The following is a 24,375-nucleotide window of genomic DNA, read 5'->3' on the forward strand; positions in this document are numbered from 1 at the left end:
AAAACTTTCTCAAAGCTTTTACAAAGAAATTATTTCAAATCAAGTTTAGAAAGACAAAATATCTTAAAATTTTAAAGAGATAAATTATATCCAAATTTAAATAGAGAAGTATCTAATTTTTTTTAAAAGAGAAACTATCTCAAAATTTTTAAAAAGATAAACTATATCAAATTTTAGGAGTTACAGAGATTTAGAACTTAAAAACTTTAGAAAGAACTATCTCAAAACTTTTAGGGAGAAACTACTCAAATTTTATGTTTTAATTAGAGAAACTATTTCAAAATTTATAGAGGGAAATAATTTCAAATTTTAATTTTTATAAAGAGAAAATACCTGAAAGTTTTTATAGAGAGAAACTATCTCAATTTTAAGTTTTATAGAGAGAAAGTACTTAAAAAAATTTAAGAGAACTATCTCAAATTTTTTAGAGAGACATTTATCTCAAATTTTAAGTTTTAGATAGAGAAACTATGCCAAATTTTAAATTTTAGGGAGAGTCACTACCTGAAAATTTGTAGAGAGAGAAACTATCTCAAAAATTTTAAAGAAAATCTATCTCAAATTTTAAATTTAGAGAAAAAAAACACCTGAAAATATTTAGAGAGAGAAACTATCTCAAATTTTATATCTTAAGATAGAAATCACCTCAAAAATTTTGGAAAAAAAAGCTATCTCAAAATTTTAGGGAGATAAAGTATCTCAAATTCTAAGTTTTAGAGAAAGAAAATGACAATTTCAAAGAAGAAAGTGCAATGGCACTAGATATAAAACTGAAATAGAACCCGAAAAATGGTTTAGCAACGAATTTTAGAAAGATTTTTTAGAAAAAGAAGAAATTTAGTTTTATCTGGAGCAAATTCTAAGATTCAATAACCACTAAGGGCCTGTTTCGATGGACCACCATGGTGAGGCTTACACAAAAATTAGCAGTTGAACCTGACCATAAATAGAGGAATACCTTCAGGTGTGTTTGGATAGCCCATGTGCTAAACTACAAGTTTTTACCGTTGACTTGGAAGTAGGTCGGACCTAATTTCAGGCCGCATGCATCTGCTTCTGTAGATCCATTGACATGGAAGTAGGTCGGACCTAATTTCAGGCCGCATGCATCTGCTTCTGCAGATTGCAGATTGCAGATTGACAGGAATAGATGCCACTCCCCCCCTCTCGGCAGAATGCGTCCCAAATGTAGTTGGATCTTCTTTTTTTTCTTTATCCAAATAGTGGATTTGACAGGGATGTACACAGCAGTAGCCTGTTAGTTGAAATCAATCGGGACAATCTAGTCATCCCAATCATCCTCTTCACTACGATCACTGGACACATTTGATTCTGCATCCTGCAATAGCAGGGGAAATTTTAGTTATCACAGAGAGAGCATAATAAACCAACTTAGTAGCAGAAAATGCTATCATTGAAAGGCAAAAAAAAGTGAAAACTTACTGGAAGCGGTCCTTGCGATCTGTGGACAGAGAAAGAAACAGAGATCAGCCACATAAAGACACTTTTAGGGTAATATGAGTAGACAATTTAAAAACAAGTTACGAGCTTCTTAATTCCGTGGATGGATGACAAGGTCACTGTAAGCATACTAAGAAAAATCATGCATATTCTAAGTATTTGGAGCAATAAGCAGAGTTTGGTCTAGCAGTGAGAAAGAAAAACATTGTCGACCATGTGCCACAGTCCAGCTCCAGCTTACATGGTTAAAGCATTTTCTTCAAGACCTTGGTTTTCCAGTCATATAATCATTTGATTTTAAATGATAGAAGATTGGTCTTCTCCAATGTTTTACAAAAGGACTATACAGACCATCAGTTCGTACATAATAAAAAAACACATAATCAAGAGAGCACATGTTGCAACGTTTCCCCTACTTACAAAAGCCATCATCCAGTAACAAACAATAGAAGCCACCAAGCATCAAATTGCAAATCAGTTGGACACAAACTACCAAGGATTAGTACCATATACTAGTCTATCATGATTGGGTGTGGTTTGTATAAGGTGTCAACCTTAAACAATCTAACATGCACCTCTAAAGTTCATCAAAAAATGTAATTTTGGTGTAGGAAATTTCAATGATGACCTGAAAATCTACTTTAGATCTAATTATGAGATTTAAAACTCAAAAAATAGTACAGATCGAGCAGTTCTACAAACATATGAAAATCTTGATAATAGACGGTTATTTTTGGGACTTTATTTATTTTTTTCCACATCCATACATGTCAAAGTCGAAATGATTAATTAGAGGGTTTTTCAGCATCGAAAACAACCTTTTTCAATAGATTTAGCATGCTTTTTTTTTCCACAGTACAAGGTAGCAACCGTATCTAAACGTTTTCCATCATGAATAGAGCAATTACTGTTTCACGTGAAGTATAACTTTAAAGGGCATGTATAAAGGTTCCCTCAATAGAATTGTATCCCTTTTTTACCACATATAACTTCTGACCAATTTTTTTTGGGAAAATATCTATATAGACTTCATTTTCAACTTTCATATCTTCCTAAACCCAAAATTTCAAAACCTATCTTCTAACCCCCCAAATACCTTTATCTAATTTTATTCCAACTTTTAATCCAAACAAATTAAAAAAGACATATTTTTTTTAACTCTTCTCACGAGTTTCAATCTCTCCTAAAGTGTTTCTCACTCTAGAGTTCTTCCTCTCTGACCCATTTCTTTCCAGCTCAACAATGGTGGAAGCCAGGAGATTGTAGAGAAAATAGGCCACCTTTTCCAGCAAGGTCCTGCAATCTCCTTTCCCGGCAATCTCCTTTCCCAGAGATGAATGCATCGAGATCGCCGGAAAAGTGTTTGGGAAAAGATATGGGTTTCTTTTCCGGTGTCAGTGGCGTTTTCACGGCAAAACAAGCAGAGCAAACAAACTTTAAGGCCGAAAAGACAACCAAATTCCCACGAAAGACTCCAATTTCACGGCAATCATTTCCAAAATATTGGCCGGGTCTTCACCATAAATCTACTATTGGGCTGGAACCTTCACCGAAAACCTTGCGTTTTGGCCGCAATCTTCATCAAAAACCTCTCTCCAAGTAGGCTAAAAACCCCTAACCCTTAGATTTCCCCTTACTCTTTGCAAATCCCGGTCAAATTTTCGGCCATTACACTCATTTTTCTCCGTTATTCTTCTCCGTTATTCCTGTAAATTGGGGCTGAATTCACTCTGTGAAACCCTAAACAGGAAATTTGTGGGTTCTCCCTGTAATTTTCAGCTAAAGTTCAGGCAACAAAATCACAATCGGTGTTATCTGCGTTTTCTCTTTCTTCTTGCAATCTCTGCCCGATTTTCCTGCCATCAAGCACCAACTCGTAGTTCTATCCAATCTATCTTTAAATTTGTGCCAAAGTTACCGTCATCAAACCCTAATTCCTTTGCTACTCCAATTCCCTAAACATTCCGGTCAAGATTCCGACCAAAATGGTGGCCGTGAAAATGGATCCCCCATCATTTCGCCAGAGAAACACGGTTCCAGCCACTGTGTCCATCGAGCTCCGGCTACCTTCAAAACCTCAAAGTTCAAGCTTTCCCATGGCCTCCCTGACTCTAAAGAGTTGGAGGAGATAGAGAGAGGAAGAGAGTTTGGGAGGTTGATTGGGGGAGAGAGAACGGAAATCATGTCAAGAGAGAGGGGTTTAGAAAAAATGTCTTTTTAAAATTTGTTTGGGTTAAAAAAATTAGTAAAAAATGAATAAAATATGTTTAGGGGATTAAGAGATATAATAGAGTGAATTTCTATATAGTAAGATAGGTTTTGCAACCTTAGGTCAATGGAGAAATGAAAGTTGAAAATGGGGTCTATGGAGATAGTTTCCTATTTCTCTTTCAGCATGAGAAATGAAAGAGAAACTCTTCAACCCAGTTTTCCTTAGGACCAATTCATGAGCCATATTTGACTCTTTAAACCTTGATTCTTCCCAAGCATGAGTTTCTCACATAATACCGGAGGGGAGGCAATTCTTTATTCCTGAATCTCATGCTAAATATTCAGTTGTTTTGTGAATAGTGAGCGAAAAACACAGTGAGCAACAAAAAGTGGCCACTAATTCATGCGCATCTGATTGGATTATGGTAAAGAACATAAAAAAAAAATGTAACCTTATATTCTGATTGAAGAAGAAAAATGATAAGTAGCAACAATCAGATCCATTTTGAGAACACAAAAGTTCAATTCATACAAAATGAACGAATTAAAAATTCTTTCTGGGGACGAAATACCTGCTTTTGGACGGACTACTAGTGTAATCAGGACCTTCAGCCTGTTCACACAGTGCAATGATAACATTTTGTTAGGCTCACTGAAATTGTGGTCCAAAATCAGAAAAATATAAAAAGAGTCGATATAAAAGCAAAAATGTAAACTTTACAGGGGGGATAAAAGCAAAAAATTGTGAAGTTATAAAGTTTATGTGGCAGCAGAATGAGGCATAACGCAAGCCAGTGTCAAAAAACAAGGAATAGGGTCAGGAATCGATAGAGTTCCGAGCCCAAGCTAGGTCTCAAACCAAAAAAACAAAATATTAGGAATTGTCCAGACTCGGCTGGTTCATGTGTTTGATTCAGGATTCAGCAGCCTGCTGAGCTGGAATAACTCAGGCAATCCTAGTCAAGACTGAGTTTTCCAACACTGACTCAAACAAGTGCCACTAGGTTATTTTCGTCTAGGAGCAGCAATAAATGATTTTCAACATGATTAGAGCAGCAATGATAACACTTTGTTAGACTCATTGAAATTGTGTCGAAAAATATGAACAGTGCAAGTATAAAAGCAAAAATATAAAGTTTACAGTGGGTATAAAAGCAAAAATATAAAGTTCCAAAGTTCATGTGGCAGCAGTATAAGGCACAACCAAACCAGTGTCCAAAAAAAAAAAAAAAGGGGGAAATCAGGTCAGGAATCATTAGGGTCCAGAACCCAAGTCAGGTCTGACGGACTCTACCGAGTCTGTCAGAGACTCAGACCAAAACAAAAATTCTAACAAAATATTATGAGTTGTCTAGACTCAGCAAGTTCATGTGTTTGATTCAGGATTTAGCAGGCTGCCGAGCCGGAATCACTCAGGGCATCCCAGTCAGACTTCCTGAGTTTTCCAACACTAACGTAAATAAGTGCCACTAGGTTATTTTTGGCTAGAAACAGCAAGAAATGATTTTCAATATGATTAGAACATCAAAAATAAATAAAATTGAATCTATCTAACATTCTCTCGAAGTCAGACAAAGCATAGACAAGCGTACCAGCTATATCATATGAAACATTTAAATCCATTGTCAGATAAATCATGCAAGCTAAAATTAGGGGCGAACACCAACGTGATTATATATATATATATATATATATATATATATATATATATATATATATATATATATATATATATATATATATATATACATACGCCATATGGATGTCTTGGTAGCCATAACAGAGCCTTCTCTTTTACCAGGCTTTATGGGCAGCCATGAAATAGGCCTTAATGGGTCATAATGACCTGCAAATGCTATCCAAGATTGATAGAGGCATAAAAACCTTTCTCTCTTTTATTGCTAGATGAAAAAATGCGCTATTGGCAGTGTTTTGCAGATAAGCAGGGTTACATTCCTGAAATTGCACCCTTGAGAAGTGGAGTGCCAAGAGGGTATACCGGGCACAACTAAAAGGGATATTTCTTCCAAAAGCAAAAACGTTGACGTCCAAACAGGGCCATAAGCATTACACTTCTTGATGTGCCACATATAAAAAAAAAGGTCACATCTTTAACAAGTAATGCTAAGATAGAGACAATAAGAAACTGGAGAATCTTTTTCCCAACTTTTTCTACAAGGATCTATATGCATTGCATTGTTGTACACATAAAAAGTGGTGCAGATTATTATATGGCAGAAAGAGAATTCCAACAATTTTCCTCTGAAAGCAAGATGTTTACAAGGCTGAACATAAGCATCATGTATCCGCACATTTACATAATATGGATTTGTTCACTCACGCAAAGGATAAATTAGGTCAACAGCAAATACCTGCTCTTTACCATGGAAGCCACCTTGCATCAAAAGCCTTCTCATTTTAAGGGACGATGCTACCTCAGCAAGAAGATTGACCGACTGCAAAATTAGCATTAATAGATATGAATTGTGATGGAAAATGAAAAATTAACCAATAAACATGGGACATTCTTATTAAACGTTTGTTCATTCCAAGCTGAAGGATCCAAGGTTAAATCAAGAATCAAATAAATTCAGACGGTTTGTCTGTCCAGCTCTTAGTAGTAAAATGCTATCTGTGGAAATATAGTTGATCAAAGACCTTTGAGGGGAAGGATCAAAATCTATGAGTGTAATCAAATAAATATTGACCACATTGTAAATAACGACCACATGAAACTACTTCCATAATAAATTTTCCAACAAAAACATTAAGAGGCATTCGCCTTCCTAAATAAAAATAGCTGTGCAGAGAAAATGTGGCAATTCTTTCATATTATATTACTAGAGATTCTGATTTGGTGGACAATTATTTCACGTCACTAGTATGGACACTCCCAATGTACTTCACCTAAAGGTCTCTGCCACTCCCACTCTAGGCATCCAGAGTAAGAAAATGCAAAGCCTCTGAAGTCCAAAGCATCAACAGCCCTCCATAGCCATGGAATAAGCAATTCCTGAAGGGCCAACCTGAAACACAAGATTGTAACTGCCGGCCTCCCAAAATACTTCGTGAAATTCCCACCTGGCCCCAGAATACCTTTAGAGTTCTCACTGAGTTCAGTAAATACATCCATGGGGGTCTGGAAGCCAAGGTTTCTAAACTTAATGGAAGAATTGAAATCATAAAGATACCAGCACTGGGACCATACTACATTCCTTGAACTGGTCCACTAGCTAGCAAAGGACCTAGAACACTAACTCTTTACACCAGTCACTAGTATAATTAACCCAGTGACTTGCTGATAAATTTCAGAATGATATGCCTGTGGTCAACAAAAACTGCATCATGGTATGCTGCACGCCAAACCTACAAGAAGTCAGCATGTGAAACATGCAAAAGGAAAACCTCCCTGAATCATCTAATTTTATATTAGATAACAGAAGCATAATCTTGAGACTACAAAAGCATTACTAGTTTATTTTGTGTTCAAAAGGAAGACCATTTGATGCAATGAATATAATTATCCTGAATTTGAATGCATGGCTTTCCAAATTTATTCTCCTTAGCCTCTGAACTAAATTAATAATGGGTCTGTGTTCTTACTAAATGTTTTCTCCAACAATACCAAAGCATTGGTGTGGAGGGTATAATGTGCTCATACAGCATGTTTATGAATGAGAGAGAGAGAGAGAGAGAGAGAGAGAGAGAGAGAGAGAGAGTTGTGCATGTCTAGAGGCAAAGAAACAAAGCTAACAACCAAATAATAAAAAGATATATGACACAGTACAGTAAAAACCTTGGGTTTTACAGCTATAGGACTGTTTTCCGATCCACTAGATTTGATGACTTTCTTTGGTGAAGCAGAAGAACCTACTGCATCTGAATCAGGTTGCATGTGACCTGTCTGTTAAAGGTACAATGAGATAGACAGCACGCAAAATGGCTGAGTAAAGGAAAATCTTGTGGATGCCATGAAATATCAAATAGCATCACATTTTGGAAAACCAGGTTAACTTGATGTGGCATTCAATCTCGTTGCATACAAAAATTTAACCCGAGATGAATAACACAGTGGATCAGTTAGAACCCAGTTTTCCTTTAACAGTTGAGCCTCTTGTTCATATGAAGACGTAATATTCCCCATGTATTGACTTAGAGTTAAAGATGGTAAAGAAGAGACCTCCTAGAAGGTACCATATATCCTATAAGTAACTGATTTATTCAGGCCTCTTATTTAAACAAAAAACTCCCTTTCAGTGAAGTAACAGCATTGCAAAACATGATCAGGGGAAAAACGCCTTGGAAATTTGTGGTGCCATCCTGAAGAGGAAACATATAAAAAAGCCTCACTGATCAATCTCCACGGTAATTCTTACTTCAGTTTCCTTTATCCAGGGTCATAGTACATACAATTAGCAGACAACTCCTGTGTAAACCCTCTCATTGAAAAAGAGTTTCATACGATCCTTCCAAATACCGGCTTACCTATACAGTAAGAAACAAATAATGGCAAAAGAAATATCGTTTTTTAATGGAGAAAGAAATATTCCACCGGCATCAGCATAGAACCTTTTCACCAGATCCACAACAAAAAGTAAATTAACACAGAGAACAATTCAAAAAAAATTAAAATCCGAAAATGAGATGTCAATGTTTCATCTTAATGCCAGACATCAGCTTAGGAATCTTCTTCACCAAAAAAAAAACAACGTTTTTCTGAGAGGTAATTGGTGTGCATAGTTCAAACAGCCAGCAAGATATCAAGTTTTTTTTCAATGGTTTCTAAGCATATATGTTTAAGTGAAAATTTAGGTTTCCTTTCAATAGGTGGACACTCTACAATGTTCTCAGAAAACATTATTGTTTTTGGCCACTCTTTACGAGCTTTTTTGTGTGTGCTGTGTGTGCGTGTGCATATTTTTTCCATATGAGACCATATGTATTTCATACACCCTGTCATATTTAACGCGTCAGATTAATGTATAACAAAAATTTTAAAAGATTGGAGAAATTTTCAGTTTAAGATGCCTTGGCTGGTTTTCATTTAAGAGGACAATGTTCTCAAGAAACAATAAAAAAGTATATAGTGAGACCATTAAGTTTAACACATGAAGGTCATAATTAATCTTGACCATTGGATGTGAAATTGGGCAGTAGCATTTATTCCATTAACTAGGCTCAAAATTCAAAAGAAATTTTTTCGAGCTTCATGATACACCCAATCCATCAAATTTTAAATCAGATGGTTATCAAGAATTGTGACCTCCTTGTATCAAAGGTAAATGGTCTCCATGGTATACAATCCCATTCTAATATTCTGAGACTATGCCTGTTGAGTACAAAGAAAGCAATTTGTCCAACAGGGCATTTGATGAAAACAAAAATATAGTGAACAAAAGCCATTTCAATCCAAGAGAAACACCAAAACCATTCAGCCAATTTATCCAAAATCACATTAAAGGAAAACCATTTTAACCAGCCAAACCAACTTAAAAACATCGCTTTACCTTTCTGAGAACTATTCCAGGGTTACGTATAGAAACAAGAAGGGCAGCTCTTTTGGAATCTGCAAGAAGAAAAAGAATATAATCAGGCTATAGAAGAGCAACAAAAGATCAGAAAATGAACCATGAAGAAGATGGGATTGAAGTCCATATGATTGTTAGAGGATGAGCGCTTCAAAAAGTAACATAATCAGTGAAACAACTATTTCTGCTTCGATGGATCTTAATTTCAACCAGTGTTTAAAAGAACGGATCGGAGGGCAGATCATGCACTCCCCAAACCCATGTCAGATTGCCAAATCCAGATTGGTCCGAATCCGCAATCTGGGAAAATATTAAAAAATTAATAATAAAAAAAATGAAGTGATAAAAGTTTTAGGAAGGTTTTACATATTGAAATATGCCTAGAAAAGAAAGTTAAAAATGAAAAATAATAAACAATGGGGGTTTTAGGGGGTGACTGACCGGTACCAATACTTGGCCGGAAGCAGATTGGTCCCAGCCAATGCCCAGTCTGGATTAGGCAATTCCTGATCCAGACCGCGTTTTTTGAAACAAATGATTTGACGAGAGCCAACTGCTTTTTGTCCCTATTATTTAGGTCCAGAAATTACAAAACATTTATAACCCAATTCATCCCATAAACCTCCTGCACAAACTCCCTACATGACTTCAGGAGAATTCCAGAATTGCTGACAACAATCAGAGACAAGAATAAATAAAACTACAACAGAAACAGTGTTTCAGTCATCCATATATTGTATGCATATAATACTAGAGAATATATACTAGAGCGGCAGACTGGGAGTTTCTGTATCATAAAAACTAGCAAACTATCTAAAGGCCACGAGAGCACAACAGACACATTGTAATCATGCGCATTTATGCATGGAGGGCAGGAACGATATGTGCCTTTAAAGGGAAAATATATTCTATGAGTTGCCAGGTGCAGATACTAGTATAGGTGTGGTACTAAATGAAGTCATATCAGGAGTGTCTGAGATAGCAACCCAAGTATTGCTGAAAAGTAATGTACCTACAGTGAAGTAAGAATAAAAAAATTGAATATATATAATAATTAAGGAGTTGTAATGAAGAAGTTCTTGTAAAAACGTTTGTTGCTAAAGAAAGAGCCACAACTGCAACCAGACGTGTAAACAAAAATAATAAGAGCGACAGAGAACTCACCTACAAAAGGTAATGATGAAATACGTGGTGGATTGACCTCGTGTGTCTTCACAGACTTAGAGGTTTCAGTAGCATCATGCTCCTTGATGGACGATGTTGTGGCTAGTGAAGGAGGAGGTGGAGGAAGGGGAGGTGATGGTGCTAAAAAGGGCAATGTTTGAGTTGATGGAGTGTGTGTGTTTATGTTTTCTGTTATTGTTTGCGATCCATCACCACCTGGAAAATATTTTGCAATTATATAAATACAATATCGCCATAGTAGCCATAGTAGCCAATTATATAAATACAATATCGCCATAGTAGCCATCTCAGAAAGAGAAACACAAATGAGGCATGAATGAGAACTCATGAAAAATCATATAATTCATAAAAGTTAAATATTAAAGAAATGTAAACAGGCCAACAAGTTAAGACGATTAAATTTTCTGACCAAACGGAACACAAGAATCAGCCAATCTCAGTTGTTCAATGTGAAGTTCATTAGCAAAATCAAGTTAGGCTAAGCATAGCAAAAGAAGCCCAAAACTCCAAGTAAGACTTAATCAATCAACAATTAATTAAAAAAAAAGGTACTACAATTAATCCAAAAAGAAACACAGCTAACTTGACGAAGTAAACTCCAATTATGAATACATCAACAAGAACACTCAAAGGAGACAGATTTCAATGACCCACGTATCCAAATTGTTCATTCTGATAAATTTCTACATGGGAATGTTTTTTGGACCCCATAACTCTCAAATTATGCTAATTCTGATCTATATCACTAAAGGGAAAAAGCTTGAGTGAGGCCACTAGCTCATGGAATAGTATAAGCCCAACGGCCCAGATTGAATCTGGGCCGATCTGACGAACACGAATGTCTGGTAGTGTTTGAATTTTAATTTTTTTCTACGAATCCAAATTACTAGAAAATTTAGGCGTGCGTTCTTCTCATCAAGGCACACCTAATAAAAATATAAAAAAAAAAAAATTATTCACAAAAAATAAATGACCAAAATACCCCTGAAAAGTTTTGGGGTATTTTGGTCATTTTATTTCATGTAAAATATTTTTTTGATATTTTTCGAATATTCACCTATTTTTGATGTACACACGCTCCAAATTTCAAGTTATTTGGATTTGTAGAAAAAAAATTAAAATTTAAGCACTACCAAACATCCATGACCGTCAGATCGGCCCAGATTCAATCTGGACTGTTGGGCTCATTTTTTCCTGTGAGCTAGTGGGCTCACCCAAGATTTTTCCATCATTTAAGAAATGGACTGAAGCTCAACAAATATTCCAAATCAATCACCTTCAACATTGACCGCCCATTAGAGTGGATCAAACTTGTTTTCATAAAACTTTACATCCCATAGTACTCCTAAGTTGGAGTTTTGCTTGTAGGCCCAAATGAACAATTTGACACCATATAATCACCAATACTTGAAATATAAAGGGCCAATGTACTCCATTCAGAAGATTCTCAGAAGAAAATAATATGAACAATCCCTTCATTCCTGGGGATTTCAAGAGAATCACATTTTGAAGCCTCCAAAATAATTCTCTTCCAATTTGCACTTACTATACAGATTGTTTAAGGCCTGTATGTTACAGACCTTAAATGTGCACCACTAGCACAGCTGAAGAATTCCATCCAATTACCATTCAAGCAGGACATCGACAAAATGGTAGGACAACTCCCTTTTCCTCAGCCATACACAAGGGGAGCATTGGGAAGTAGGAATATATTCAAAGAGACAATGCCTGGGCCTTTTGCTCTTTTCTATCTTATAGGTGTCCTGAGAAGCATCCTAGTAATCTCTGTTAGTGCCGAGTTGAATTTCCTGTTTGTGGTCTGTGTAATGTTACGTTTTGTCATTAAAAAAAGGAACCTTTGAAGGTGATCAAAAATTGCCTTAGTATCTATAACATACAAGTGATCCTCATGAAACATACTCCAATGTAGACGTGACTGCTGAAAACGAAAATTTCCAATATGAAATTTAGAAAACTCGTAAGCCTGACAACTGAGATGGTAACTCACCACCATTTCGTGTTGTTTCAGAAACTGCAGGAAGGTCCAGGAGGGGGTTTGGCAATCTGATAGATCCCTTCTGTTTTGCAGATTTAAATGCAAAACCTTCTGATTTTGAATTTAGCTAAGTACAACAATAAAACACAAAAAAAAAAAAAATGACCAACAAGAACTATAGAACCACATTAACATATCAAATGAAACAGATTTAACAGAATACATTATAGTCCATGAATATGGGTGGAAATCAACTGATTGCGCAAAAACCTAAAAGGGTAAATAGCTCTAAATGATTATGTTACTCTCGAAGCTTGAGGAAGTAAACTAGGCGGTGGTGGCGGCAGCAGTTGATGCTTTTGGATGGATGAAGGAACACCTCTGCTATTACTCTCCGCCCTCAATAAACTAGAAATATCAACAATAACAATAGAAGTGTTAGTGTTACAAAAAGTTTTGCACATAGAATGCCGCGAAAAGCAACATATCTTTAGCTAGCATAAAGCATCCGTGACTAAAATAAACTAGAAACATTCCCTGTTGTTGTAGAAGATGAAGGTCAGTCAATAGCCACAAGAATAATCCCCCTGTCACAGCAAAACTCTAGACTCTAGAGTACATTTGTAATATTTGTCATGCCCATAACCATTGCCAGCAGGCAACCCTCAAACAGGTGGAGGTGGCTACCTAGGCAGCCAGGGACCCTAACCACCTAGGCGGCTGGGCGGCCCTTTTGTTAAAGGGGGATGGGAGGTTGAGAGTGGGGGTGCTTCTTTGGGGTGGGCACCATATGTCTTATGTGTGTGTGTCTATGTGTGTGTGCATGTATATATATGATATCGATATTGATGTTGACCTTGATGCGGAGCTGCTAACTATGACGAACATGCTAACGACAAACTATGTGTGTGTGCGTGTATATATATGATATCGATACTGATGGTGACCTTGATGCAGAGCTGCTAACTATGACGAACGTGCTAACGACAAATGTGCTAACTATGTATATGACGCCAAAAATGGACCGGTTTAATGTCATCCCTCAATTAGAATTAGCAAAAGCAATGTCTCGATTCCAAACATTCATGATCTGTATGTGAATGAGTCGAATTACTTATCCCTTGGTCTATTAGTGAACCATCTCTCCAGAGATTGTCAAAGATGTTCCACTAGAAATATTCTTGTTATTGCTTCGACTCATATTCCCCAAAAAGTGGATCCCGCTCTAATAGCTCCGAATAAATCAAATACATGCATTAAGATACGAAGGCTTCTTATTCCACAACAACGAAAGCACTATTTCATTCTTTCATATAATAGGTGATTCCACTTTGAAAAGAAGATGTTCCATACTAGCGGATTCGGGTCCACAAAATATATATATATATATACTGTGTGTTTTGTGTCTGTGTCAGTATAGATTGAGTGTGTTTGTGTGTGTGTGTGAGGCCTCGCATGAAATACTTAAAGATCATCTTCTTTTTTTCTTATCCAGAGTAAGAGAGATCATATGATCCTTGTTTGTGAGAGAGAGGTCTTGAACAATTGGAGTACATTCTTCTTTTTCTTCTTTTAACATGTCGAGAGGGAGACAGAGAGCCTGTGAGAGTGAGGGACCTCGCATCAAACACTTGGAGATCATCTTCTTCTTACATGTTAACATAAGGGTCCATGTGTCTCTTTGTGTGTATGTGTGTGTGAGGGAGAGAGAAAGAGAGGCCTCACATTAACCACTTGGAGGCCATCTTCTTCTTCGTTTCCTTCGTATATGTAGTGAGAGCGCATAGGCCCACGAGAGACAGAGAAAGAGAGAGAGAGAGAGAGAAGGGCCTTAAATAAGCCTTAAAAGTTTTTCTTTTCTTTTCTTTAATGTGGCTTTCATTTTTTTTATTTCTTTTTTTTTGTAATAAGGGGGTAGCAGGCACTAGGCAAGCGCCCAGACCTGCCTCCACCCACCCAGCTAGGCTACACCTACGCAGATTGTTGGCCCGGCCACCTAGGTAGCCGGCAGCCAATTGTTTTAACCTTGCCAGCAAGGAACCAAAAAATAGCAGCCATGAAGCAACCAAATTAACAAAAAAATGTTTTGATTATTATTGGAAAGAGAACATTGGACATTGTTGTTTCCTGTGTCTATCCTCTCATAATTTATGCTCGCACTTCCAATCAGAATCATGTTCAGTTTAGGCGTTCTATGAGATTAAGGCTGCATTCAGAAGATCTAAAAATGGATTATGGGTATAACTTTAATCTTAATTGTGTTGATGGTCAACACAACAGTGTTTGCTGGTGCCTTTTGTGTTGGAGCAGGTAATGAAGGCACCGCTCATAAGGTAACTTTAGTCTTTTACAATAAGAACCTCATGAGGTCTCTTCTTTCCTATTTTGCTACTTATAATGTGATGCCCAGTGAAATTAAGACCGGATGGGATACGTTGGTTTGCCTGATCGGAGTAGGAAACAGTCCAGCAACAGTCTTTCTGAGGATCTCATATCGGGAGGACCAGTGAACCTGCATCAAATAGGAGATATCCAATTCGATGCCTGGACAGACCCATTCAACCGGTCTAAACCGAACCAGTCAGTCCTGATATGCTACAGACATTGACCAAAGCTTTTCATCATTTTCGATCATGTTGGGGTGTTTTTTATCATTCTTAATATGATGAGGGGCACTTTGGTAGCTTCTATCATTTTGATTGGGATTTGGGGTGTCAAAACTAGGGTTTTCACACAGAGAGTGAATATGGTGACTCTCTCTCTCTCTCTCTCTCTCTCTCTCTCTCTCTCTCTCTCTCTCTATATATATATATATATATATATATATATATATATATATATATATATATATATATATATATATATATATATACCTGAAAAACCCTAGATTGTGGATACATAGTGGCGAATATTCGAGGGAATTCTGGCTATTCATTCTATTTGAAGCCCCAAGTAAAGTTCTTTGATTTATATCTTGATTTTTCTAATTTAGATTTTAAAAAGTTGGAAAATTTTGTCATCTGTTTTAGGGGTTTTGCAAACAATGACTTATTTGTCAAAGCATTGCCATGGGTTGTTTGCATTCAATATAATAAGTTTTAGGCTTGGTAGTTTAATGTTGGAAGCATTTGCTTATTTGGTGGATTTTTTGCATTTTGTTGGATAAAGCTATTTAATTTTTTTGTTTTTTCTTCATTTACTTTTCTTATTTTATTGTTAGTTGTTTAAAACTTCAACTGAACTACAGAGAATGCTGATATATGGAAATTGTTCCATAGTTAGGGCTTTGTGCATATATGTTTTCCTTTATTTTGATAAAAAAATTGAATATTTATATTTTTTGGTTTTTAATTCTTAAATGCATCTACGGAAAATGCTGAACTATGGAAGGTGTTCCATAGTCAGGATTCAATGTTTTATATTTACATAAATTGTAATTTTGGCTTCTAATCTTGTGCACTTATAATGTGTAATTTTCTTATTGTCACCAACAATTTTCTGAATTTTTCTATTTTTTAGATTTTTTACTTTTTTCCCTTTTCTCTATTTCTCAATTTATCATATTTTCTCTTTTCTTTTTCTTTTTTTAATTTTGAACGGTCTGATTGGTGAACCGGTTTGCGCTCTAGTGCCTCCACTGGTTCGACCTCTGCTCCGGTCTTAATACATTAGTCATAATGACAGTGTACGAAGGGCACTAAAATCGATGGCAAAAGAAAGCATAATCAGTTTACAAAACAGGGACCATATTGTTTGTCAGATAAAGATTCTCTGCTGTTTCATAATATTAAACCAAAACATCAATTAGAAACCCCAAAAAAGGTCACCATGAACAACAAAAACATAAAACAACTAAATATCAAGGTCAAACAATGACGCATAAAACAATGCAAGTTATCCATATGACATGTATTGAAGAAAAATAATCATAACTAGGATCACCTCTCATGAGGCAACTTGATCAAAGGATGTGGCGGTTGATTCACCAAAAACATTCCACTCCTTTGTAATGGTTCAGCATCTCCCTATACATGATAAGAAAAGCAAGCAGTTAAAGAGAAACAGCAATGATAATATTAGTGAAAAGGGGGTCAACTTGCTCATCGTGAAGTGTCCAGTCTAAGTGAATATAACTGACCTAGAATGTGTGGGCCTCTCAGAGGTAGACAAATACTCATAACACAATAGTTACCCTTTCCTAATGAAGTTAATAAGATGCCATATTTATAGGGACAGATGCCCGAGATGAGTGCAGCTTTGAAGTCCAAGAGTAATGAATAAAATCCGACACAAATTAAACCAGAATTTAGATTAAGAAACATACATCAGCAATCAAAAATGCATCCATTGACTCCTTTGACCATCCAAAAAATGAAAAGAAATAAGAGAAGGCGGCTTACATATGAAATCAGGACTTGTCTCCCTATCGTAAAATTTCCTTGTAACATCAAATTAGTTTCTTTTATAGATAAATTACAATTACAACATGTATCCATAGGAAGAAAACCCACTGCACACACATATGCACATAAAAAACTTAACTTTGGTCGAGTATCGTCCACATCCTTGGCCTGCCTTTTCATTAACTAGGACAAGGCATAAAAAGATATGACAGGATGTCAAAAGATATAACAATAACAATAAAAAACTTCTAACCTGCATCCCCACATAATCAATAACACTTTTGATGTGTAGCCCTCCAGAATCCACACACAAAATATGCCAGCTCCAATTTTAAAAATGGCAAGGGCTATAGAGAAAAACGGCATGCCTTAACAAAAACAGAGACAACTGAACCGGAAAATAACAAAAAAGCACCAAATAATCTCAGAAGCAACGTTAGGTAAATTGACCCAAGGTTCCAATTGACCTTACATGAAAGTTCCAACTTGACATTCTTTCTGGCATTGGGCACTGCCCAAAACACCGCATATTAATGCAGTGACACTTCCTTTTGAAGTGTCCCACAAGTCACAGGAAGTACCAAAAGGGTACTAATTCCAAGAAGTGCCAAACCTATTGTCTAAGTATCAGAAGTAAGCCCCATCACTTACTAAGAAGCAACAGAACATCCAAGCATAAGTATCAAAATGTGCAACCTAAATATCATCATCAAAGTGTTGCAACATGCAACAGGAATTTCCTTGAAGTGTCAGACAATTTGACAGAGCTATCTGAAACACTATAAACATTTTGCTTTGTCCAAATCTTTGAGCCACTATGTCAAGGACCCCAACACCAATATAAGTTCCCTGCAACACTTCTTATTGCATGTCTAGTAGTATATTCCTAATGAAGGCAAAAACAAAAGGCATATATCTCAAGACCTGTTCACATAGCCAATAACGTAACGATCACTTCCACACCCAAAAGAACACCAAAAGACAAACCACCTTTATCATTCAAATCACTAAAACACTACTCAAACCAACCAAACACTATACGTGGTGATTTTGAGATTATTTGAACTGACCTAAGGGACTCTTTTAATTTTCACAAATCATGACACCAGTTGGTGGGCCTCACTAGTATCCTACCCCAAAAGGCTCTCAAACTATAACATCAAACTGTCTCAGCAAATATAACTGCACACGTGCACATCCTCCCCAAAGAAGGCAAAAATGTTTGTGCACCCAAGCATGAAATGTTTGCATAGCTAAGCATGGAAGCATGTCACAAAGTTACGATGGGGAAACATGTACAAGTATATAGACACACGCAAGAATACACAGGGGAACACAAAGAAAACAAGTACACGTTCACAATTGTCCTGAATCATGTAAATGCATAGAAAGTAATACATGCTGCAGTTGTATCTGCACACACATAGAATTCTCTAGCACAAATATATGCATGAACATGTTGACCAGTAAGTTTGCACATGCAAGCTTCATACATTTCTCATGTGGAAACAAAATCGACATATAAATGCAACATGAAATAGATCCAAAGGCACATGCTGGTACAGAAGCATGAATTCTCTAAAACAAGAATGCACCATAGGGCATAATCATGTGCATGACTTTTCAATCATGTAAATGACTGCTCATGCAGTATGAACATGAAGTGTTCATGCCTGCACATGAGCATGCATATCTGCAGGTTGTGCTTTATGTGTGGCCATGTGTTCATTTGTATGCATATGTATTTGACCTTTCTTTGCAAGTGTACATGAGTCATTGAGTTCATTTGGATAGGACGTGGGGATCTTCTGCAAGCTCTTGTGCATGCAATTGTTTAGGCATTTGTGGATATGGAATCAATACATCAGTGTGGGGGGGTTGAGGACATATAAATAAATACTTGCACCTGTGCGATCACACATTGCAGAAATAAATGTCTATTTGAGTGTGGATGCTTGTTAGATTTTGTTAACATACACTGGAAGCGAAATTTTGAGCATTGTCATGAGATGTTAGGAACCTAGGATATTTCAGTCATTCATAGAAGGTCATTCTGTTATCTCTTTTACTAGAGACCCACATGGGGAGTGAAATTAGTACAATATAAGCTAAACCAAAACAGAAATCATCTTGGGCTCCTTATGCAAATGAAACTTTGGTGCTATTTGTGTTAAGCCAAAAAAGTACTCGCATATCAATGAGTAGAGATTTCATTATCCAATGAGAGTAGCTATCATGCACTTAATGAAGCTAGAAGAGATAAGAGGGGAAAGTCATAAAGTAAGTGCAGCCTTTATCTATTCCATGTGAAACATAAAAGGTTTAAGTTCCTCTCAAAATCATAGTTTTGGTATATTGAGAAGAGAGTGAAAATAAATAATTTTTTTTAAAATGTTAACTGTAATAAATAAATAAAATTAAAAGCAATCAAAGAGCCATAATTTGAACAGGAAATGATCAAGAGATATCGTCACTTTCACTCTAACCTTTGACTTCACCTCCTTTGGGATATGTTCAGATGTTGTCTCCGAGAAAAACTGAAAAAGCTCAAGTGTGCCATCTTCCCCTAAATCCTTCCATGACAGTCATAATATGTGAGTTCTCTTGGATTTTAGAAGTGATGTGAAAACATCAAAGGGATATAGAATTACAAAAAAAAATACCTTATTCAAACTAGATATACTAGATGAGAAACATCAAAGGGATAAACTAGAAGTAGAATTACAAAAAAAAAATACCTTATTCAAACCTCCATTCAATAGCAACTTCGCTATAGGAAATTCTAAGTCATTAGTACCATCTGTGCATCCAAACAAAGGCTTAAAATCCTCCTCGCCTACAAAGGGATAACTTGAACTAGATCTCACAGTAGCTGCTCTCTTTGTATGTGATAAAGCATCAATCTTGATCTATCAAGTTACAAAAATTACAAAATATTCACCGAAAATAAGATTATACAGTAAAAATGAATAAGCAATTAATGACTACTTTTTCAAATAAATAGTGCCAGCTTGCAGGACATTTCACAGATTTTAGCGTCCATTCATCAAAATAAAACTTGAAAAGAAACGAGAAAAGCCAATGAAACATAAAAACTGCACTTGTAAATGGCAAAATAACACTTCACTGCACTCATACAAATGGCTGTATAACTTCATAAATTCGTACAACGTGAAAATCAATTGAGATAAAAGTTCAACAAAGGATATATTAATCAAAGAAAATTAGTACTACATAACTTGAATGATAGCATGTACTAGTAGTATCCAAGTGATGCTAAGGAAAACTACAACGTTGGGTATTTACCATTTCAGGTCCAAATGCACCAAGAAATTTCGAAAATTTGGCAATATAGTGATAATTCCAAATGCAAAATATAAACTAGATTATTTTTTGACATCACACAAAAATAAAACGAACAAAAGGAAATTTAAGTATTTTATAGTTTATACAAGTCAAAAGGGCAAATTAAGGGCAGAATTACAAGTAAAATGCCGTCCTTTTAAACTAGAATAACAAGGACAAAAAGATGAAAGAAAACCATTAATAAACTTATTAACTAATCATTACTCAGATAGTTACGGGGAGGAAAGAAAAGGAAAATCATAGCAGGATAATACCTTAGCATTGTCAATTCTCTGCAAAACAGCATTTAATTTTTGCTGCTCCTTTTCAGTCTGCAATGACGAAAAGAAGAGCAATTTAATTCTGGGTCGTGAAAGAAAAAAATGTTGAACACTAAATTCCGAAATCACATTTTTTCATCTGAATAATCTGTAATTGAGAGCAACAGCTAAGAATCATACTCAAACTAGTTAAATCAGTTGAATGCAATTTCAGTTATAATCCAGAATAAGAATTAACCCTGCAGCTTCATCTTTAAAATCAATATTCCACAAAATAAAACAAGGTAGCTAATTAGAGGCGAAGCTTCAATCTTTAAATCCAATATTTGACAAATTCATTTTCTCACTCTCTTGCTGAACTAAAGGGATCCCTAATTCATCAGATTACCATTTTTAATACATTTTCTTCTCAGGTTGTTAATTGCAATTCAGCCCTAATTACATCTGAATATCATTTGAAATCAGAGAAATGGCTTCAAGCCCCTGATGAAACCAAAACAGAAATCAAAAATTTAAACTTCTCTCCAAACTGAAATCCAAAATCCAACATCTCTCTCTAGGGAGACTGGAGATACTCTTTGAATCACAGTGTCAAATATATGATCTGCAGCTCTCTGCAGATCAAGAAGAGCTTGGTGAAGCTGCCTGTAATTGTCCAAGAAGCCATGACGCCTCTTGCTCCCATCCTCTGAGACACGAAGAAGCATTCCTCTCTTCTCTCTCTCTAAAATGTCAATCGATCACTCCTTTCCTCTCTCTCTCTCTAAAATCTAAATCAATTCACTGCAGTTGCAGTGGCCGCGCTCCATAGCCCAAACGGCTTATACCTCGCCTTCCCGCTTTGGACTTTGGGCCGGAGTACCCGGGTCGCCATGGGTTTATGTTTCAGTGAATTGAATATCTTCCAAAATTTCGTCGCCATGGGGTCATATTTCAGTGAATATCCTCCGAAATTTCGCGTCGATACCCAATCTCTAGCGGATATCGTTGGCTGCAGTGTGAACAGTAAGACTCAAGCATACAGTACACCGCTCACTGCTGTATACATGCACATCGTACTACTAGGCTATCCATCGTCAGTTCCTGATGAAGGACGGTGGAGATTAATGAGTGAACATTCCTTTGCGTTAATCTGCATCGTCTATTCACGAGATATGGTGCATGCCGATATTACTCTGTAGTAATATTTACACGCAACTCATGAGACCTCGTGCATTTTAAGTACATTCTGAATACGGTTCTCTAACAAACGTGATTGAATGATTTCCAATAAAAATAAAGGAAAATTATGAGTATGGTTTGTATAAGGCCAAGGCCCAAAACAATCCAAGTAAAGTGCACCTCAAAATAGTATTGATAGATATTATTTTAGCAGTGGAAATTTTGTGGTGGCCTGAAAATTTATTTTCATCTCTAATTATAAATTTTAAAGCTATAAAAATAGTATAAATCGAGCAGATCTATGGACACTTGATAATCTTGAAAATTGACGATCTAGAAAATGCATTATAGGATGTACTATTTTCAATACTTGGAATCTATTTTTTCTCATGTTCATACATCTTGAGGTCGAGATGATTGCTTTAAGGATTTTTGGGCATTGAAACAACCTTTTATAGTAAAATTTGAGGTGCGTTTTAATTTGATTGTTTAAAGCCTCACCCTTTTATAAATTTTTTTCTAAAATTATAGATACCTCCAATTTGTATTTTTCTAGGCATGCTACCTCCCAACATTTTTGTTACCATACTACTAACCTTAGCACTATATATATATATATATATATATATATATATATATATATATATATATATATATATATATATATATATATATATATATATATATATATGCAACAACCCTCGAGAAAACTTTTAATTTGTTTGAACCAAAATCCCATGTTTCTAAAACATGAAGCCCAACATGTGTCGATCCGGTACAAAAATGTGTCAGAGCGGCTTGTGCAGGTCTGGCAAGCGGCCAGGCCGACTTCTGACATTAAAATTCTAATGGTCTAACACAAAATGTATCAATCTAGCTTATATTGAAATTGTACTTGACAAATTTAGAGAGAGTGGGAAACATGACCTAAAATGAGGGTATTTTCATTCAAAAATAATAATTTGTTTACCTTGAGAGTGGTTGTAAAAATATAGCATGATATCAAGAGTGTTGGAGGGCATTATGCCCATAAAGTACAAATTTGAGTGTATCTATAATTTTTTGATGGGACTGTCTATTTTTTAGGTTTTAAAGTATTTATAAATTTCCACAATTTTTTAAGTATTTATATATCTCCTTAACTTCTATCACTTAATTGAAATTTTCAAGTTTTATAATTCAAGGTGAAAATAGATTTTCTCATCATCATAAACTTTTCAAACTAAAAACTACATCCTTTGCCAAATTTTAGAGGTGTGTATTACTTCTATAGCATAAAACGGGGAGCTTGTATAAGTCTCACCCATTATGTAATGGGCAAATGGAATTTTTGGAAGTGTTTGTAGTGTGGTTCATAACCTGTGTCCCAAAGGCGCATCAAACATCCTAGACAAATACGAAAAAATGGTGGTCCCACCAAAAACTAAAATACTAGTATCAAAAAAATCATTTTCTATTATTTTTTAATTTATGTTACCATGGTTTAGATTCAAGTTAAAAAAAAAGTGGATCGGTAACCAGATCGGCCATCTAGAAAACCGTATTGGATCTATCCGGATCAAAGAATCAATCACTCTTGGCCTCAAAAAAAAAATCAAAGATCATTAAAAATCTTTAAAAATAATTTTTTTGAGTTTTGAAATAAAAAATGGGGTTGTTATTTTCAATAGAGAGAAAATCCGGTAGTCTAGATCGCCAAAGAGTGGCATTTGAGAAAGTTGTGGCTTTCTTGGTAAGAATATCAGCCACCATATTGCCCTTGCGAAAAATATGGGTTATGGTCTAAGCACGACCTGAAAGCTTATAACGACAGTTAGCAGCAACAACATCAAGTGACCATAGAGTTTTGCATCAATCATGGATTACATTAACAAATAATAACGAATCACTCTCAATATGTAGGGGAAAGCAATTTAACTAAATGACCAAGTCTACGCTTGCTAGTAAAGCATGAAACTCTGCATAGTAATTTGATGTTATTCTCTAAGGATTGCCAAAAGTTGTAATGAAGGAGCCAACATCACTTCTGATAATGCCTCCACCACCTACGAGCCCAAGATTTTGAAATGAAGCCCCATCAACATTCAATTTGAAATGATTTGGACGAGGAAAAGACCATGCAACTAGTATGGAGTGTTTTGATTTTTTGGTGTCGCCACGTAATATGGAGGTTGTCAACAATTGCTCTATCCGATAAGTGGAAGGACCAGGCTTTAGCATCCGCCATCTCTTTTATATGAGAGATAATTCTCTTGAGCAAGTGTTCCTGTTTAGATGCCTTCCCCTGGAAAACTCGATGATTCTATTATTCCCATAATATCCATTCAATAATCGAGGCTGTTACGTTATGTACTTTCATTATTTGCAAAAATACATGAATATTGAGATGTTGCTTTATTGTTTGGATGTCTGTATAATTATGAATTATAATATAATATTATAATATTGTATCAAAATGACTTAAAAAATATTAAAAAACACTTCTATGTTATAAGATTAAAAATAACAATAGCCCTTATAAAATAAAATTAGTATCACATCAAACATTTATTAATTCTCTTTACTCCTCCAAAATTATCATAACCTAACTAATACAATATTATACATTGAAATTGAAATGATTGGTTTATATTTTATAATTATTTTACCATACAAATAAGAATAAAATTAAAAATTATTTTATAATTTAAAAAATCTTATTTACAACTATAACAAAAAAAAACTAATATATTATTATATAATTTATAATGCAAATAAGTTAATAAATAAAATATAAAATTTAGCAATCAATGTATAATTATTTA

General features: G+C 35.5%; 1 protein-coding gene across 21 annotated transcripts; it reads right to left on the reverse strand.

The window, feature by feature from the left end:
• Window positions 1–841: 841 nt before the first annotated feature.
• Window positions 842–21,424, reverse strand: LOC18421709 (uncharacterized). Of its 21 annotated transcripts, none has more exons than XR_016054007.1 (15): window positions 20,986–21,424; window positions 20,405–20,461; window positions 19,523–19,693; window positions 19,271–19,357; window positions 16,324–16,406; window positions 12,687–12,789; window positions 12,394–12,508; window positions 10,365–10,580; window positions 9,180–9,238; window positions 7,469–7,572; window positions 6,580–7,025; window positions 6,045–6,128; window positions 4,245–4,285; window positions 1,444–1,462; window positions 842–1,339 (listed from the first exon to the last, which is right to left on the reverse strand). XR_016054007.1 is itself a non-coding variant. In XM_020662053.2 (14 exons), exons 1-14 carry the CDS (start codon window positions 21,115–21,117, stop codon window positions 1,283–1,285), a joined length of 1,332 nt encoding a protein of 443 aa, XP_020517712.1. In that variant the 5' UTR covers window positions 21,118–21,424; the 3' UTR covers window positions 842–1,282. The 21 variants fall into 21 exon arrangements, 12 of the variants coding, with proteins under 12 accessions (XP_020517712.1, XP_020517726.1, XP_088720817.1 ...); XR_016054001.1 differs by having other exon boundaries at window positions 7,469–7,576; XR_016054003.1 differs by lacking the exon at window positions 6,580–7,025 and adding an exon at window positions 8,083–8,157 and having other exon boundaries at window positions 7,469–7,992.
• Between the last annotated feature and the right edge of the window lie 2,951 nt (window positions 21,425–24,375).

Source organism: Amborella trichopoda, chromosome 4 (assembly GCF_054954075.1).
Source record: "Amborella trichopoda isolate Santa Cruz 75 chromosome 4, AtrichopodaSantaCruz75HAP2 v2.0, whole genome shotgun sequence".
NCBI classification, from domain to species: Eukaryota; Viridiplantae; Streptophyta; class Magnoliopsida; order Amborellales; family Amborellaceae; genus Amborella; species Amborella trichopoda.